Below are 20,465 nucleotides of genomic sequence, written 5' to 3' on the forward strand. Positions count from 1 at the left end.
AGCTTTATTAGCCTTAATTAAGAATGGAAAAAGCAAAAGGAAAGTGTTTTGGTGTTAGTGTTTGGGTTTTTTTTTTAAAGCCCCTGCCCCATACTAAAATACTCATTTACCACTTCTAACTGAGCTCATCCTATCATGAGAACAACCCCCAGATTCAGATTTGGTTCAGATGATCTTTGGAATCATCTGGGCAGAATTTGAACTCCAAACCTTGCAAAGTTGTTTGGTTTTTGTTGGGTTTTTTTCCCCTCAGTCACCACTACAGTATTTGAGTCTGATGATTTCATTCCACAAATAGGTATATTTCTTTTAAATATTAATTAAATATGGGGGTTCAAGTTGTTCTTGATAGTCTAATTGTGTTTCTTTTGCCTACAGTTGCACCAGCTGCTGTGGGGAGAAGATTTGTTGATTGAAAAATGAAATTAAATTAATTATATTTCTGCTGGACTGTAATTGAGGCATTTTGTCTTGCTGTTCCATATTACATGTAAAGACCTTCCTCCCTGCAAGGCAGTGAAGCTGTAGGGCAAAACTGTGGTTTAGTTCATGTTTTGGACAGTGACTGGCCCAAGAGCGCTTCGGCTGGGAGGCTGTCCAGAAACATCAGACTCAGACTGGGAAATTATTTTGGAGGCTTCAGGTACACTTACTATTTACTAAAGAGAAAAAAGTCAGCTACTATAAATAGAAATCAAGTCATACCTGATTGCCCAAACATTTCCAATGTAAGAAATAACTTAAAACACTTAAACCTGAAGTCTTTATTAAATACACAGTATATGAAATGTCTAACTCTTGTATGTCTATATGACCATCACATGCTGCTCTGAATACAAAGGCATCTTTGCAGCACATCCATCAAACTTCTGAGTTTTGAAGACCTCAAAAAAAGTCTTTAGGGTACCTTTGAAAACATAATAGTTGGTCACGCAGTGGTCTCTAGTGGGTATGTGTTCATTGCAGTGGAAAATTCATAGCTGAGCTTGATTTTCTGCTTCAGTTCTTTCTGCTTTTTTCCCCTTGAAAAATCAGTAGTAGGAACAACAACAAAAAGTCATAGTGATGTTGCATGTTAAGGTTTTAATGTCTAAGCATAGCTGTGGTTCAGCTGAGGTTCAGCTTAGGGCAGCAGAAGTCAGCTGCATGCCATGGGTTTGAGGAGGATGGAGTCATGCGGGGAAGCTTACACTGTAGCCTGTGCCTGAGTCTGTCCATCTGTGATCCTTCTGCCACCTGCACCAAGGATGAGATACAACTGCTCAGGAGTCTCAACTCATGAAAATTGAATCAGTCATAAGTGGTATTCCCTTACTTGCAAGCTGTGAAATGTAACAAAAGCATCTGATTATAGAAGGGGAAAGGAGGGGGGAAGAAAGAGCAGAAAATAAGCCAGATAAACACTTCCCAAACAGGAGATGCTGTCTCCTTCAAAATCTACCAATGACCAGCAGACAATAGCATGTGTTTTATACATTAATATCATATCTTAGATGCTTTTTTCATCACATCTTTCTTCTCCCCAGACTTCAGGCAAGCATTTTTGTGTAACTAGGTGCTTCCTGTCTAGTTACTGTAGTAAAACTTCATCTCTGTCACAGCTGGAGAGCTATTTCATTGTAAAATGGGATTCTCAGGTTATAAGAAAAGGAAAAAAAAAAAAATGCTATAACATTTCCTCTGCCCTCACTTCTAACTATTCATGGATCTGTAGAGCCTATGCTTTTGCCCCTTCACTCATTCTTTCCCTCTGTTTTTACATGGATCTAAATAATGAGCTATTTTACTTCCTGTTTCACTAGTGCTTTTTTTTCTCCCAGCTTTTTCACTGGGTCCTCAGCTTCTACATCAAACTCAAATTCATTGCATTTTATTTCCCACATGCTAGATAACTTGATTGCAACCTTGACTCTGCCTTTGGGGATTTCTTTTTTATTTGCTCTGTTCAGCCCTCATACCTGACACACTAGGTTAAGTTCCTTCACCCGATTTCCCCTCCATGTTTCTATATTGCTGACTCATCCTCTCGGATTCAGTCTGCCATGTTGATGCCATCTGGTCATGTAAGCCTCTCCCAGCCATGTCTCTCTCATGGAACCTCCAAAGACTAATTGGTCATTGGGGAAACCCCTTGATAAGCATTCAGATTAAATATACAAATACACTTCCAACCAAAGTAAAATGAAAATCTTACTGTTCTTGCTTGCCTTTTCTCTTTGGCTGTCAGTACTTTGTATTTTCACTCATTAATTTCCTGAATCTTGTTTTGAAATGGGCAGCGAGCTCTTCGGGGCAGGGGCCATGTCTTGACTGTATCTTTGTGCTTAACAGATACAGCTTTGGAAAAGAGGAGGGTGTGAATACTTCCAAAGGAAAGGGAGTAAACTATTCAAAAAGCCTATTGGTGTCATTTCCAAAGTGACTGTCGTTTCTGAGGGACATTCAGACCTCTGTCTGTCTCATTTGAGAAAATGGAACTTCAAGTATCACTGGGAATTTTTCTGCAGTAAAATTAAATATATTTCTTTCTTACAGTATTTCTTGTTAACTAGGAGTCACAGCTGTTCTTGTCGTACACAGCACACACGTCATTGTGTTTTAGACTTCCTCTGAAAATGCAGAATGGTGAGATCCACGAGCTCCATATTTGTTTTCACAGAAAACAAATAATCTTCTGCAGCAGATGCCAGGCTTGAAAAGTGCTAATGTGATTGTCTGTCCTTGCTCCAAGCTGATGTAATCTTACCATGGTCTTACTGTCAGTGTCTGTTTTCCTTTGTCCCACAGGCAGGCAAAGGGATTCTGCGGACTGTCATCGCCAACAATGAAGCGGTGGCCGATATGATTCCAGTAGACGTTGCCATCAACCTCACCCTCGCAGCTGGGTGGTACACTGCTGTGCACAGGTGGGAAGGCACTCTGTTTTCTGCTGGACTTGGGTATTTACAGGACTTTAAATAGAACCAGAAGCTAACTGAAAACCTGTGCAAAAGCCTTGTTGATTCATTTTCTGGTTCATGTTCTCTTCCCCAGGTTGGCAAGGACTAAGAGTATAGCAGACACAATAAAGGCAGGCTTTAGAGTTAGGAGATCTCTAAAGCTACAGGTGAGACCTGTTTCTCTGTACAACATAGTCTCATCTGAGAAGTCTCTCTCTGAAGTCACTTTTTTGAAGTCTAAGAGCTTTACTGTAGCTTCACAGCAGCTGTTTTTCAGGCCTCCTTTCTCAGGCAGCTACACCGAGTTGCTTTTCAAGTGCCTTCTAGATTTTTCTTGGTGACAATGCTCTGCATGTTTTCCTTGGGAAACACTGCACAATATAAATATATGATGGGCTCTTATGATAGGGAAGATGGTCTTAAAAAAAAAACCAAAAAAACCACAACAAACCAAAAAACATTCTTTGTGTTGTTGAGAAGTGTATGTATAAGTCACATAAAGGTTTTAAGATCTCTTCCTATGAACCTCTGGCTCTGGCCTTTAATCATTAGGTAGGAAGTGCTACAGAGTGAACCACATGAAGTATTCTGGAGGTTTATGCAAATCTGAGAAATCAATACCAGGCAAATAAAAGGCAGAAATATTTTATTTTGAATGACAGAGTAAGCCCTCTGACCTGAGGGTAGAGAAGAGCTGAATACTGTAACCTAAATTCAGGGATCCTAAAGGGATTTTAAAAGGCAGCTCACCAGCTCCTCAGATTTATTTTTCTCATCATTTTGTCCCCCTCCATCAGTACCAGACAAAGCAGCACGGTCTGGGAAAAATAAATACAGCTTGCCCTCCTCACCCCTCTGAGAGCCTCCAGACAAAGAGGGCTATGGCCTGTCCATAAGCTGGAACAGGAGATGCACGGAAGCTGATGAGCAGTATATCAGCATGCAGGTAGAATTCCTGGCTCTGGCCATGGTAGCAGAAGTACCATTTTTTCCTAACTTTTCATTGACAAAAGATACATGCTTTTAATCTAGTTCCCACACAAATAATTATTAGGCTAAAGGAGCAATTGCAGAACTTGATTTAAAGTTTTGTCTAGCTGGGCAAAACCCCAAGGTTGGCAGTCTGTAAACAAAACAAGAGCCTGAGCCTTCTGTAAATTTAATTTCTCTGAGAGGGTTTTGGATTTAGGTGCTGTCTTGAAGAATAGCATGTATGGTTTAATTTTTTAATTTTTTTTTTTCCCCAAATCATCTAATTACAAAGTCAGTATTCTTGAGGGCAGGTGACATTACTGAGGGAAATTAGATTCTAAAACTTAGCAGAGAATTGCAATCTTCATTACATAGTGCAGAAGCTCTCCAAAGCTCTACACTCTGCCAAGGTCACAGACTCATCTGGAGGGTGGAGAATGGAAAAAAAGTCAACAGGGAGAGACACTTCACTGGAAACTGGGAAAATGGAGAAATCTTTGGTGTTTAAGGGGCCTGACCCACTGGATTAAGTGGAAGCTTGTGCTTTCACTTCACTGCACTTTGCAACAGGCTGTGTGTGTGGCTGAGGACTAGGTGAGGTTTCTATATGGGCACGTATTAGTGATTTAGTCCTTAGTGAGTTGCTGTGTTGATTTCCATAACAGTTTCCGACGTTAAGTGCTACTGTGCATTTTTATGTTTAACACTCTATCAGACTTCTACTCAGTAATTCAAAGTTAGAGAAAATCATGGATGCAGAGCTTGACACACATCTGTTAGTCCTAATCATCTCTAGGAGTCTGCTGGGGATTAGTTATAATGATAATATACAGTCAAATGCCATGATTTCAAAGCATTATATATATATAAAAAAGCACCATTAAAACTGTGCAGTATCCAAATGCAGTTTTCAAGTATTACTGTCTGAAATTTTAGGTTTAGGGGTTCTATCTCCTGGTCTCTTCAGTTATAGGAAAAGAAAATTTCCTCATAGGCAGCCTCCTCCAGTGGAGAGAGGCTTTGAGCACCACAGGCACCATAGGAGCACGGAGATGCTGTATCTTCCAGCCAAGCTGCCATCCCCTATTCAAGGCCACATCTCACTTCTTTCAGCATTTTGGCAGATGGCTCCAGGTGATACTCTAGAGTAAGAAAAATGCTGTATTGATGGCATCACTTGCACTGTTGGTAAGGCAGGTGGCTTAGATCAAAAAAAGTTGTTTGACTAATTCTTGCCTTCTATCAAAGGAAAAGAGGAAACCAGTTATGCTCTAAGCTTAGTTCCACGCGCAAATAACAACCAAGCTTTATTTGGTATTAAAGTGAAAATTTTGGTGAAATTGATTGATTTGTAATCACTACCCTGACAAATGGAGTTTAAAAGTAAAATGATTCATATCCATTAAGTAAATGATTGCAAAATACACTGTGTCCCTGAGGTTGGCTTGGGCCTATTATTTACAGTATACTAAGAGAAAATATTAAAAAAAAAAAAATCATGAATTTTTCAGCATGCATGCTTTCCTTCTTGTTTTTACAATTTTTGATGTGTGATATATGGATGATTTTTCCTAAACCTCAGTCTGTCTTTATTAACTTCATATGCTCTCCAGAATCTGACTGAATCTTATTAAACTTTGTGGTTTATGCTGTATTTTCATATTTATGAAAAATGACTTTTTCTGCATTTTTTTTTTATTAGCTGATGTTACTGTTTCTTGGGCTATTAGCTTTCATGCTCCATTAATAAAGCTGTGGGTGCTTTTCTTCACACCTGAAAATAATACGTCCTTCTCTTTTTCAGACCAAAGAACATGTTGGTGTACAACTGCACAACAGGTGGAATCAACCCTTTCTTCTGGGGAGAAATGGGTAAGGTCTAATTTAAACCTAGATCATGTCAAACATCAATAGCATTCCTCAGCTGGGCTTTGAAAAGGTGATTCTGTATATTTAGGTGGCATTCAGCAGCTGCCATTCAAACTGTGTGTGGGAGGCTCAGCTGCAGTTGGTGAGGGTCCTGTGAGCAAAAGCTCCTGGTGCTGGGCATTCAGCTCAGGAAAGCATTTATTGAGTTTTCATTGTGGGCGTAATCACATAACAACCCAGCAAAGTACATGCTTTGCTGCACCGAGGTATTAAAGTGGTGGAAAAAGGAATACAGAACCAGTCCCTTACTTAATTCTATGAGAAGGTGCTCTGTGTAGCCATAACAGGACATTGTCCTTTTCTGAATGAGAACCTTTTCTGGGTTGGGGGGTGTGGCGTTGTGCTTTGAAAACACTTCAATAACCTTGATAGTGAATGAAAACTAGTATATTATGGAAGTAGAGAAGCCTTTCTTCCTCTTTCTGTGAAAAAAATCATAAACAGAAATAATTGGTGTAGACTTGAGAAGGTAAACCTTGAAAGGACAGGTGTGCTTCAAGAATGGTTTGCCTTTTGATCATTAAATTTGTCAGTGGAAGAGTTAAAAATATTTTCTTGGCTGACTTTTCTTCAAGTGGACGTGCTTCCAAGGCAGTGGTGAAAGAAAGGGAGACAAATCCTGACACCCTTACAGTGGAAAACTCACGCTGAAGCCAAGCAGCAGAAATACTACATGCAGTCAGAACATTAATGGATGGATGTACAGGACCTGATTTGCTCTCTGTTATACATTAATTCATAGCATTGTGCTTTAAATACAGGATGCTGGCAAATTACTGCTGTGGTGTTTCACCTCTCCGCCTTTGCTTTGCATTTGTCTTTGCATTATTTAATTGTCAAACTGTGAGTCAGCGGAGATCAGACCATAATTGCATTTTCAGAACCAGGCTTGTCGGAAAGTCCTACTAATGTCCTACCATGAGATTTGATCAAGTGATCTAGCAGGGAAGAGTTTTCAGCAATTGACTGAGCAGTGAGAAAATCACACCAAGTTCCTGGCATTTTTTTTTTTTTTATGAGAGCTCTAACACTGTGGTTTGTGTCAGTCTGAGAGGAGAGGTGAGGCTTCATAGATAAGTGTTGGAAAATGTTTATAAATATGTTAAGGGCAAATGTCAGGAGGATGGAACCAGGCTTTTCTCAGTGATGCCCAATGGTAGGACAAGGGGTAATGGTTATAAGCTGGAACTGTGGTTTGTGTCAGTCTGAGAGAAGAGGTGAGGCTTCATAGATAATTGCTGGAAAATGTTTATAAATATGTTAAGGGCAAATGTCAGGAGGATGGAACCAGGCTCTTCTCAGTGATGCCCAATGGTAGGACAAGGGGTAATGGTTATAAGCTGGAACACAGGAGGTTCCGCTTAAATTTCAGAAGGAACTTCTTTACAGTGAGGGAGACGGAGCACAGGAACAGGCTGCCCAGGAAGGTTGTGGAGTCTCCTTCTCTGGAGACATTCAAGACCCGCCTGGACGCCTTTCTGTGTGATCTCATTTAGGTTCCTGCTCTGGCAGGGGGACTGGACTAGATGATCTTTCGAGGTCCCTTCCAATCCCTAACATTCTGTGATTCTGTGATTCTGTGATGTAGTAAATCTTCATAATGTGTAAAGTCAGCTCTTCTGTGGCTTTTTCACAGGAGTATATGCAAAGCTCTTCCCAGGCTGCTACTTTAAGCAACAGCCACCGTAACACTTCTACTTGAGGTTTGCCTTTCTTAATCCATTTTCAACGTAATTTTACTGATGAAAATGGGAATGTATTAATGCATTGTAACTGATCTTATTTTGTCACTTTGCTCCTAACTGTGCATTTAGCAATGAAATCACCTGAGTACAGCAGAAACTTGCATGAGCAGTTTAGCTGCATGATGGGACTGAGGGCAAAATTTTCTCCTTGGGTAACACTCTGGAGCTCTTTTTACCACATGTTGTAGCCACAGTTTTCCTGAGAGCATCAGGCTGCAGAAAGGTATTAGGTGTTGATTCATGAACAGAAATTAGAATGGAGTATTGAAGAGCAAAATTTTGCCCTTAAAGATGTTACACGGTTTAATAAGTTAGTTTGGGAAAGGTTTATTGCATTAGGATGTTAGGACTGCAGCCATCCAGTCTGAATTCTCAGTTCGGTCTTCTACAAATTTATTTTCGGTAAATACACAATTCTAAAATCTTCATATATGTGACAGACTTTCTCACCCATTCATATTACTTTGTCTGGTCACTATTATGTGTCTTCTAGTCATCCAGTCTCATGGCATGCACTTCCAAAAGGCCTTTCAGAGCTGTGATCTCTCTTAAATAAGAGCTGCCATTGAGTCGTCCAGCCCCTGCATAGAAGGACCAAACTTCACCCAACAGTTCCCTCCTTAGCAATGGGGCAGCATCTGCTACTCAGGTTATTACTTTCTGCTTTTGAAAGCCTGTTTCCAACTGTGTTTAACTTTGCTAACCTTCACATATCATGTTGAAATTACTGAGGCTCGTTGTCATGGTGTAACCTGGCTGGCAGTCAAACACCACACAACCACTTGCTCACTCTCCCCTGCCCTGGGAAGCAGGGGAGAGAATTGGAGGGGTAAAGGTAAGGAGACTCATAGGTTGAGATAAGAACAACTTAATAATTGAAATTAAATAAAAAAAAAGAGGAAAGAAAATCCCAAAACTGAAAGTGCAATCCTGGAAGAGAGAGAGAGCGTTCTGGTGAACCCTCATTTGTATACTGAACATGACGTTATATGATATGGAATAGTAGGGAACAGAAATGTCTGAGTTGGGGACATTTTGAGTACAAAGGTGATGAGCTGGGAGGAAGGAGAAAGAGAATCTAGAAGAGAATTATTTGAAAAATATCTAAGTCTAGTTAAGATCTTATGCTTAAACATCCATTGCAGACCAGTGTAGTCTACGAATCTCCAGATACAAGACAAACCCTTAATGTTAAAAGGAACCTTAACTGATTTATTTCCTTTCCAAATAATACTATACCTTGGTGTTTTTTTTTTCTTATTGTCTTCCGTTACTACTGTTATTTTCCCTGCTTTTACCAAAATGTGGTCAGACAACTGAGTATTAATCTGAAGTGTATTCTGCTTGGCTGCAATATTAAGTCTTGCTAGTCTGACTTTGAAGTACATTGTGCAGTTGCTGCTCGAAACTAAACTTCAAAGCAGGCTTTAAAATGGTGTTCAGCATGTGCAACTTTAATTTCAATTTATCCTTGACAGTCTACCTAGGTGAGACTGGTGTCTGATTCTCCCCATGCTAAATCTGCCTTTGAGTTGTAGAATTTGCTGATGCATTTTTGTGCTGTGGTCGGAGGAGAAAAACCACCCACCCACTAAGTCATTTCAGTAGCTCCTAGAGGCGATATGTTTCCGGTTTGGGATTTTCTGCCTGCCTGACCCATCTGTCTGTCTGATTCTTTCTCTCTCCCCTCAAAACAAACTATTGGAGCATAAAAGACGTGCTACGCTTGCAACGTTGAACAGTTTCCAGAAATTAGGAGACAGAGCAATTGTGCTGAGTCAGGGTAAGGGAGGTTCGTGAAGGAAATGCCCATAGCATTAACTGTTCCAAGTCATCCAACACTAGTGTTTTCCCAGCTTCCTTCCAGTAAGTCACGTTGGTCTCACTGGTGCTTTATGCGCATTTTAGAACAAAACCACTTTAATTCCTGACTTTATCTCATCTGCTCTTGGCATATGTTCCTCTCACTGTGAGTAATATCACAGCATAATACTGTAGCTCCTTTATCACAGCTGCATTTTCTGCTACAAGCCTTAAGTAACCAAGATGATAAGGGTGTTGCTGATTTGTGTGAATTTGGTGTATGGCTGATGATCCGAAATGACAAGGGCTACATTTTCCACTTACTGATTAGTTCTTTCTTGTTGTCCTGGCCAAAGATGCCAAAAACACAAAGAGAAAAGAAAGGCAGTAGTAATGTCTTTAACATGTTTCCAAAGGGAAACCTTCTCAACCAATTTACAGCTGAAAACTAGTTCTCTAGTATATTAACTTCAGGATTTGGATAAACAGAGCTATAAATACGTGCTGCAGACAATATCAAAACTATCTCAATTCCAAAATATCAGTGATTCCCTGTTAAAGTAATGTGTTTATTAGGAAATGAAGTGACCAAATGAACTTTTCTATTGATAAGCAGATGAGAGTTTGTAAATAAACTGGGATTAAAGTGCCTCTTGAAGAAACTTCCTTAAGGGGAGAAGCAGCAGAGTTCATGGGTTTGCTCTCCTGATCCATGAGCTATTTGAATGGGCACAGGATAACAGGCTTTAGTGGTGAACTTGGCAATGCTAGGTTTACGGTTGGACTAAATGATCACAATGGTCTTTTCCAACCAAATTATTCTATGGTCATTGCAGTGTGGCTACGTGAAACGGGATGGCAGTCAGTTCTAGCTATTCAGATGCAAGATGAGTTTCAGGAGAACTGGTCTTCAGCTATTAAACTTGCATCTGTACCGGACACAAATTAACAATGAACTTGCACTAAAAACTAAATTGCACTATTTTAAAAGTCTTGTTTTAAAAGTCTTCATCTCAACTTAGCAGCTAAGTGGCTAACAAGTCTCTAGTGCTTTTACTTAGAACAAGGACAGCAAAAATCACTGCATGAAGTGCAGTAATGAGCTGACTGCAGATGTGAGAGAACCATCTGAATATTATGATTGGAGTCTGATTATCTAAGGATGATCTGGATGTTTCTTGTGACTTGCAAATTCTTATCTGATTTTCTATTTGTAACATAAGCTTGGAGGGTAAACTATAATATGAGCACAGACTGATGTCGTAACTCTCAAATTCATTTTTAAAAAAGTAACAAAAGCCCACATAATTCTTCTTTGTTGCACTTACTGGTGCTTAGGAATAGGAGCACCATCTGTTTATCAGTCCCTAGGACGATAGTCTTATATTAAACTATTGCAGTTCTATTAAGCCTCTGCAATATGCAAATGCCCCAGATACGCATGTCTAGATGCCACCTCTGTAGCACTGTGCCATTGGAAGAGCTCAGAATCAGGCCAAACATATTTTGTGCCTTAACATACAAAGACAATGAAAAATTACCACCCTATCGTTAGTTTTCAAGTTAAGGATGCAAGACAGTTTGCTGCTTTAGTGCATCCAGAGCACCTCTGAAAATAGGCTGAGGTATTTGGTGCTGTAGGTCAGTTGTGGCTTGAAAGGATCTAATGAAGTCTTTCTAGAAGCAGCACCCTGTGTGTGTAAGCAACCTATCCTTGACACAGAATAATACTGCCATCAGCCCTTTTGAAAATTTGATTGGAAATGTCATTTTGTTTTATGCTAGCAGATCAAAGTTTGCTTTTGGTGATTTGAAGATATGTTAACACCAATTTCTTCTACATCTACTGTAGGTGAAAGCAGAACTGCAGTTCCTTGGTTTGAAGCATTTCAGGCTACAACTACCTGCTTTTCCTCTATTACATTTCAGTGTTTTGATAAGGAAGTCTATGTCTGCCACTATTAAGTCTAGAGTCAGATTGTTTTTGAAATAAGCAATGGATGGAGTCATCCATTTTAATGCCAGAAGGGACGATGAGGTGATCTTGTCCAACCCTTGGTGACGTAGTTCGCAGAACTGGAGGTTAAGTGTGTTAAGCACCATAACTTGGGCTTTACGGCAGCATGTTGGTATGATTGTGCCCAACTCAACTGAAATTAAATATCTGATTTTAAGTAAAACGCCTGTTCTCTTACAGAGCAGTATGTCATGTCCACATTCAAAAGGAATCCACTGGAGCAGGCCTTTCGAACACCCAACGCTCACTTGACATCCAACTACTTGATAAACCAGTACTGGATAACTGTCAGTCACAAGGCACCGGCCATACTCTATGACCTGTACATGAGGCTCACCGGGAGAAAGCCCAGGTAAGAAACTGCATGCCTGCCACTGTTATGGAGAGCAGATCTTTAACAAGTTCTGAGAACTGACTTCCTCAGCCTGGAGCTCTGGGTTTTCTTCCCATCTCCAGGCCTTGTCTTGAGGAGATTGATCAAAAAGAAAAGGAACTGCATGGCCGTAGCTAAGCATAGCCTAGGGTTCCTGCCCTTTCCAGGACCTGGGGGACAGCACATGTTTTAAACTCAGCTTTACAAGCTTCAGAGGTTGCCAAGCCAGCAGGAGAGGACTGCTAGTTATGTAGTCCTCTGTATAGCAAGACTTCAACTATTGCAACTTTCTGATGTGATTGTCTCTATCTGTCATGAGTAAAGACTCAAGCTTGTGTAAGGACTTGAGACTGGCAAGGTTTAGAACATTCTAATACTTTTTCCCCATAAATCAGATGCGTAATTAGCAGTTGCCAGCACCCTAAAATCTAGGTGATTTCTGAGTATTAATAAATTCTGAATTCTATTTATAAGGACTGTTACCATTACAATTGGTATTTGAGCCTTGGCAGTGTCATGGCTTGGAAGTACACAGGCACACATGTCCCATGTGGTGTAAATAACATAACTCGGCCAACGTCCTTCTTTACTCCCTGCCACCACAGCAGAGAATTTATTGTGCAGCACAAGAGCAGTATGCCAGCACTATGTTCCATGTCAGCCGCTTTGTGCTCCTCTGCTTGTTAGAAAGCTGCCTTCTTCAGCTGTTTGCAGGGAGATCCCTGGCTGATGTATTGCTCTAATTTCTCTCATATGTTCTGCTATGGAGGGAAATTGGTCCATGAAAAGACTTCCAGTTATCCAGGAAGCAAGAATTACCCTAGAAATAGAGGTAAACTGAATATGAGCAAAAATAGGCTGGAATCTCCAAACTCTGTTGTAACAGGCAGCAGTAAGATCTTGGCATTTCTTTCATAAAGTTGATTGGCATAGGTGGAGAATGGATGTTGGCTGCAACACTGTACTTAAATCTCAAACAGAGCTCAGTGTGAACTCCTGCTGAGAAAGATCTCTTCACCTGAACTTTCAGATTTGTAACCAGAGCAAACAGCACAGCAATGAACTTGTGAGTTCAGAGTCTTTTTTTTTTCTTTTAAAATATAATTCCCCTTTTCTTTTTACATGCTACTTAACCTCATCCACATACTGCCACTATGTAGTAGAAAGCATAGTAGCAGCTCATTCTTTATTTTTTTCACAGCTACCTAAATATCAGACCTTTATGCTCTAAGAGCAGGAAACCACATTCAAATAAAAGAAGCTGAATGTGTCACTGAACTTGCTTTAATATTTCCCTTTAATTTTTCCCTCTGCTTCAAACAGAGCACCTAGGCTTAACTGTCTTCCCACTTGTCAACCCCATCTATTGAAGTACAAGCCATCTTCATGGCAGTTTCTTGAATTTTCGGCATGACTCTATGCCAGATTTGCAGAAAGAAGAAACTTATTTGCCAGGACCAAGACCCAGGCTTCAGTTGTCTGCTGTATCCATACTCAACTCATCATAAGGTGATGAGTTATCATATGGAATAGGTTATCTAGGAGCTGCTTGTGGTTTTGCAAGTCTGCTGTTTATTCAGGACCAGCCTACGCCCTTCACTAATTTGAATAGCAGGGTACTTGAGGGGAGCTCAGCTGTAGTTCCTCCTGTAGTTATGACTTGCAGTACCCCATCTACCAAAGTCTAGGTACAGGAGTCATCTCCTTCAGCTTTATACTTTTAGATACTGCCTCTCCTGAGAAGCTTACTTTAAGCATTAGTTAGTTTCACATAAATTTTCAGATGTCTAGCAAAACTGCCCTAAATGCCGTATTGTTATTGCTGCACATCCATCCATGACTTGGAAAATAATGTGGTTTATGTCATTAGTAGTCTCTTGGGGCAATCTGTCGCACCTGGGAATCTGCTCCTGCAAGGTTCATTATGGGAGCAAGTAAATCATTGTTGTAAACAGTTTTCTAGAAGACAAGATGCATTTCTGAAGTGTAGCTAATAAGCCTATCAGTGACAGCTAATTCTTGATTTTTTTCCTCTCAGTCCCTCCATAGTAGAGATTGAGATTTTCTATAAGAAATCTTTGTCATAGTCTCTCAGAGGCTGCAGATAAGCATGTTTTTGCTTGGCTGATGTTTTTTAGTGGACCATTCCTTCATGCAAATTAGTAAATCATTTGAATGTGGTCACAAGATTTTTAGGTCAATCAGCATGAAACACAGATTTCATACATACCTCTTCAGATGCTTCATTTCTCTTTTTGACCCTTACTTTTAGCCACTCAGATATATTGCTTTGGGTAGATCTACAGTCAGAACTTACTCTGTCCACATTGACAGGAAGCCTATTTTCAAATGTAAGTAGGGACAGACAGTTGATTCTCTTATTTTTTTTTTCTGATGGATTCCATTGTTAGTAAGCACTTTAAAGATATTTGCAGGTTTTGGGCAGCCAGTTTCAAGGCTGCCCAACTTCAGATCTTTGCAATCGAGCCATATACTTTGTTTCCCAAGTTCCTAAAGTGTATTAAAATGCTCACAGAGCTTTGCCCTGTAGTACTTGCCTACACAGGCACAATCAGGAAGATTAATCTGAAGTAATTTTAAAGTAGTTTAGATAAACTGCATTCAGTCAATGTGCACATAAGTATGCAGAATGAAGGTTCCCTTAATATGATGGTGTGCTTTGCTTCTAAAATGAAAACCACTTCAATTCTGAGCAGGAGAGCCTATGTAAGGTTTTGGTGCTCTTTCAATTCACTTTGGGTAAGCTGCACAGTTCTTCTCTGAACTGATGTACTCATTGTGTCTTTTTCTGCTGTGCTTAGTGCTTCTCGTCGTGCCAGTCACATCTGCACGGAGAGAGGCCAGCCTGGCACCATTCTTCCCCAGACTGCCGCCTTTTATTTGTCACAGCGGCTGTGTTACCCCCTGGGCAGCTCAAAGTTTCTCATGAAAACAGCTCTGTTTTCCACAGGAATCAGCCTTTTAATGCTTTCTCTTGCCCTTATCCAGTCTAAGGGAACATGGTGTTCTCTCAAAATTGACAGAGTGCTGTATATCACAGTTTAAAACAACTGCTTCCCAGAGGCCTTTTGCACTTGTGACCATTGGGACAACTGTAAAAAAAATCCTGTGAGGTAGGACAGCATTACTGTCATCCCCTCTTATATAAAAAATGAATAATAAAAAAAGCCAAGACCTGAACCTACTTTTCCAAAGGCCCTGTTTAGCAGCAGTGCCCCTGAAGCAGCTTCACTCCATGGAGACACTCAGACAGTTACACAGACATGCACATGAAAAAAAATCAACTTATGGACTAGATGATTTTCAAGGTCATCCACCAGGATTGCATGCTATCAAACCTTTCCCATATAAGGAGGGACACAAAATAACCCTCCAAACTGCCACTATATTATGCAGGGAGAAGAATGGCCTTTAAGATAAACTTCTTTTTTTTTTTTTTTTTTTTAAAAGGCAATCAAAGAAGCCCAAAGACATTAAAATCTTGCCATTATCTGAAAGTTGAAGTTGAACTTTAGAGCTTGTCCATGTTGCAGATGCAGTTACCGCTGCACTGGAGCTAACTCCAAAAATCAGAGCCTTGCTTCAGGAGCCAACTCGGGCTTGAGAACAGAAAAGAATTTGTGTGGTAGAAAAGAGAAGGATCCACCTTGGGAGGCAAACAATATACCTTTGTGGTTTTGGAATCTGCTGTGTTCATACTAATTCAGATGGGCTCTTCAACCTCACATGTGGTACATAATGTAGATATGGCCTCCAACCCTACTTTAGTTCTGGCCAGTAAGTTTAGCATCAGTCCTGCCCTGGGAAACGCATGTTTGCACCCATGTTGGAACAATAAAAGCTGGTTAGCTGTAGGCTCAGGACTCAGCTCGAGCAGTTAGACTTGCTGAGCAAGTCCTCAGCCTGGTGAGCACCACTGCAGTGCTCATCAGGAATTGCAATGCCTATTCACCTGGACTGGTGAAAACACCTACAGAGCAAACCGACAGCTTTTGCATAAGGTCCAACTTCCGATCCACCTCTGACATTCCTGACATTCTGATGTTTCAGAATGATGAAGATCATCAATCGACTGCACAAGTCTATGATGCTCCTGCAGTATTTCTCCACCCAGTCCTGGGACTGGTCTTCGGATAATATGAATATGTTAATGAGTCACCTTAACACAGAGGACAAAAAGGTAAGTATGTCCTTAATATGGATTGCTAATCTCCAGTTCTGTTCATCTGCTTCAATTAGTTTGGTTTATTGTTGACAACGATATCTCCCTAGATGACTGGAATTGACTTTAACCTGAAATAATTTATTTTCTCCTTGTTTTATTAAATAACGTATCAGGAACCTTCCATTTATAACAGGAGAATGTTTTCTTCTGAGGTATATTGATCTTTCTTCGGAGACAGGTCAATCACTGAAGGCTTTCTGGTTAACATGGCAGCTGTGGTGGGTGATCTAGACGGAGATTACTTCAAAGATTTTGACATTTTCATCCACATTGGTTTTAATGAGCACTGCATGGGGAAATTTATTTAATACATAGTGTCTTACACTGAACATGAAAAAATTCCTGTTTTATTTAAGTCCCCAAAAAGCAATTAATTTGCAAGATGTCAACCTCTGTTCTAGTGTTTATAAGTTTGAAATACTGCTCCTTAAGAATGGGATTGTTACTGAAAGACTGAAGGAATAAAAAGAGTAGATTTATGATAAGCGTGAATGCACCTTTGGTTAGTATCTCCTTGCAAAGACATACTTAGGCATTCACATCAAACTGCTCTCACTCACCTCATTAAATTCTTGCAGACTCCCAGTACTAGAGTCAAGAGTCTTCTTCCCTAGTCTGCAGAGGGAGTGCATGCAACAAATTCTAACTTCTAAGGGGAGTGGCAATGTAGAGGGAACCTAAATGGTTCCATAGGAGCTAGTTCTGAAGAAGATGGGGGGGGGGGGGGGGGGGGGGGGGGAGGAGGAGGAGCATCAAGGAAGCTGGACAGTGTTTTAGTCTTACCAAGCCATTGATGAGAACTTGGTGAGATGCACTGGATCCAGTGCTGCTACTGCTACATTATAAGCAGTATTCAAACTAGATAGTTTATGGGCAGCATAGATCTCTATACATACCTAACAGACACTCTAGGATGTGCACAGTAGCTAACCCCCTGTACTGGACATGGCTAGCTAACCCCTCTCTGCTCAAGTTATTGCTGGTCTGATACCAAAGCAAATGGCCTGGATTGGCATGGGGGTGAAAGAAAGGTGTTTTTCTGAGTATCTTCTCTTGTAAGACCCTGTAAGTAAGAAATGCCATTCACTTCACTCATTCCTTTTAAAAAAAACATATCTACAACAAAACCTCTTTCTCTTTACAAATCTTTTCTTTGCTCTAATAGACAAGACAGCTGCCTAAGAGCTTGGTGTCCTGTTTTTTGTAACAATTTTTCCAATATCAGCATTTGAAATTATCTGGGGTAATTAGCTCTACAATGAGAATTTTTGATGCCAAACACCAGAGTAACCCATTTCTTGGACTTCTATTGATCTAGATGCGGAGAGAGAAGGCAGCACAACACAGAGTTAATACTGATGCAGAAGCACTTGGTGATTCAATGTACAATGTCCAACTCATTTATATACATAATTCTAGTGACACATTAAAAATGCATGGAGGTTTTCAAATGAATCCATTTACCTGAGTGGAATGCCATTTTTCTTCCATGAATATTGTGTGTGTATGTACAAATACACATATTTATGCACAAATAGCCACTTGAAAGATAAACTTATCTTTGTTCTCTGCCAGCTAGCACTAGCAAACTTCTGCTTGCTTTGTCTGAATTCCCAGCTGGGTAAGACATTCATCGATAGCTGTGAAAAATAGTGCTCATGTCTTCTTGGAAACTTGGTGGCTTTAAGAACTTAAAAGAGAGGGCCTTGTCAGGAATGAAGCTCAATGAAGAATTGATGCTTAAAGTGAACTTATTTTGAATTCTGGCATTTAACTTCTGCTCTTTGTCTTTAAATCCCAGTTATACAACTTTGATGTTCGTCAGCTGCACTGGTCAGAATACATTGAAAGCTACTGCCTAGGTGCTAAGAAATACTTGCTAAATGAGGACATGGCTGGCATTCCAGCAGCAAAGCAGCATTTACGAAAGTAAGTCATACCCAGTGACAAGGACAAGAGCTCCAGGCTACTTTGAATGGCTTTTGAGGAAAATTACTCTATTTACATTGCAATAATTGTTGTTGAATAATATGGAGATAAAGATAGCATAGCTTATTTCTTAGGGCAGAGGGTTGTCAGTATTTAATTTTTCCAGCCTTTAAGAAAAAGAGAACTTTTGATAACACTAATGATCAGGGGCTAGATATTATGCCTTCCCAGCAGATGACCAAGCAATCAAGTTACCATGCACAAGAGGAGGAATACATGAATGCAAAAATTCCTCGTCATTCAGAATTACAATAGAAAGATAAGGGTCAGATTTAGATTTTGTGAAGTGCCTAGAACTTTTTAGAAATTCAAAGACATTGCATAAAAACTTGAGACATATGTATGATTTAAATTTCATTTTAAAGTTGTAATTTCTAATTCCTTGGGAGAAATGGGCAAAAATTCTCCAAAACCAGGGGAGAGAGAGCTTATGCATCCAATCCTTGGTGACAGTTTAAGAGAGTCTGAATGAGCAATTTGAGATTGTCCTTCTATTCAGTTAAAGATTGTGCTCTTTCTGTCTTCTCCAGCCCATTTACTGAGAAATGCAGGCAAAAGGATAACAAACAGCTGTCTTGGAGTAAGAGCCAGCTTGTTTCCTTTAAGAAAATCATTCTTGTACACTGTAAATGCTAGAAGCATAGAATAGCCTGTTGCCATAGCAAGGAGTCCTAAACAAGTTCTTCATTCTTGGGCCATTTTTAAAGGATTTATAAGAAGCTCTGTAACAGGCCAGTAACTGCCTCATCACCCAAATAATAGGCAGTGTGGTATAGTGCAATAATAAAATTTAAAACAACAACAAAAAAGGACTCTTAGGAAAATTAACCAGTCTTGGGAACGTTAGGTATGAAGCTTTCTTCCCTTGGTCAGACACTGGGAAAGTGAGAATCGGAGGAAAAGATTATTAGCATCTTAAAGACCCAATAATCCTATTTAAATATATGGTAAAAAAAAACCCAAACAAAAAACCCCCCAAAAACCCAAATCCAAAATCATGGTGCTGCAGTACTGCAGACGTGAAGACCATTTATAATTATTGAGTAATTTCCCAACACTAAAGGCAAGGTTTCAACCAAAAAGGCAAACCTTATTCACCAGCTCCTGCAGAGGTCCTCCAGCTTGTCACCAATCCTACTAAGAAAAAAAACAGCCATTATACCAAATCAAAGCAGGAAGTATTTGACCTAGACTATAGTTAAGAAAACAATTCTTATTATGACTTCAGTGTCAATTCTGGTCTGAAACGAGAGTACACAGAACAAGAGACACTTGCAATACAGGTATTCCACCTATCCCATTAACTATTCACTATACCATAACTTCCAACACATTCCTTGTCAAGATGGTAGGGACATCTTAGGCACAGCGTCCTCATGAAAAGAGGAATGGCAAAAAGCCTAAGGGCCACTTGTAAGCAGAATTTCTTATAAAATTACCTGTAGCAAATGAAGCAAGCTGCTAAGCTTTTTGTTGTTTTTGTCTTCCTCTGTAAGATGCCTCCTTCTCTTTCTCAGGCTGAGGAACATCCGATATGCGTTCAATACCACCCTCCTTGTCATCATCTGGCGCATTTTCATTGCAAGGTCACAGATGGCTCGAAACATCTGGTACTTTGTGGTGAGCCTCTGCTACAAGTTCCTTTCCTACTTCAGGGCATCCAGCACCCTCAGGCACTGAAGCCATCCAGCAGCAACCAGCCTCTTCCAGAAGGACCTCCATCTCCTCTAATCAGCAACTGTGGACATCAGGGTCTGAAAGTAGCAGAAAAATCCACACCCTCCAACAGCAGCCTGCATTTATTGTGCACTGTTATATGTTCACCTTTTTAATTTTAACTAATGCTTTAATACATGGTGGTCTATATTCCATAGGACAAGGCCAATTTTTAAAGCCATAACTGAAGCTTTAGGAACAGGTCAAGCTGGAACCGTTCATCTAGAGTCTCATGTGCAAGAGCAAGGATTAACCAAAGTCATTGTCTTCCCATATACTACTAGGCTATCTTAATCCCATCTTCTTCCTCAAAGAAGTAGATTTAAATTTAAAGCATACAACCTTGGAAGAAAAGGATGCCATCAGAGAAGACCCAGCCAAGGAAATTAACCTGTAAGAGGTCTTCCTAAAGAGGCTATTCCTTCATTCTCATTCAGTGAAATGGTACCTTATTGAAAAACATGATTTCACATTTTCAGTTTTTCAAAACTTAAGGGGGTGGGGGGGATGGAAATCAGTTACACTAGGCCAGTGAACACACTGAAGAGTTTTCAGAGCTTGTCTTATATTGCTACTGAGGACTGATACTTTCAAGCCATAACTGAAGTCACACATAGAATTCACGTACCTGTGTTGACTCTACTCACTCACAAGCTGCTTTCTTATGGAGAGGTATTTTTCCTCTGTCTGATTAAGGTTGCAGTCTATTTAAATGCCTTGTTCTTACATTTATCAC

The 20,465-nt window shown here is 40.1% G+C and overlaps 1 protein-coding gene across 1 annotated transcript in view; it reads left to right on the forward strand.

The window, feature by feature from the left end:
• LOC104529877 (fatty acyl-CoA reductase 1-like) overlaps positions 1–19,799 on the forward strand; it is a gene marked incomplete at its 5' end in the record, with an annotated part of 32,039 nt that extends 12,240 nt beyond the window's left edge. Inside the window, 6 exons of the mRNA XM_010174306.1 lie at positions 2,788–2,906; positions 5,716–5,783; positions 11,586–11,757; positions 15,850–15,979; positions 17,826–17,953; positions 19,531–19,799. Of these exons, the coding sequence (XP_010172608.1) occupies positions 2,788–2,906; positions 5,716–5,783; positions 11,586–11,757; positions 15,850–15,979; positions 17,826–17,953; positions 19,531–19,693 (780 nt within the window). The remainder of the gene's footprint in view (positions 1–2,787; positions 2,907–5,715; positions 5,784–11,585; positions 11,758–15,849; positions 15,980–17,825; positions 17,954–19,530) is intronic.
• Between the last annotated feature and the right edge of the window lie 666 nt (positions 19,800–20,465).

The sequence above is a fragment of the Antrostomus carolinensis genome, unplaced genomic scaffold (genome assembly GCF_000700745.2).
Source record: "Antrostomus carolinensis isolate BGI_N321 unplaced genomic scaffold, ASM70074v2 scaffold3448, whole genome shotgun sequence".
In the NCBI taxonomy this organism is placed as follows: Eukaryota; Metazoa; Chordata; class Aves; order Caprimulgiformes; family Caprimulgidae; genus Antrostomus; species Antrostomus carolinensis.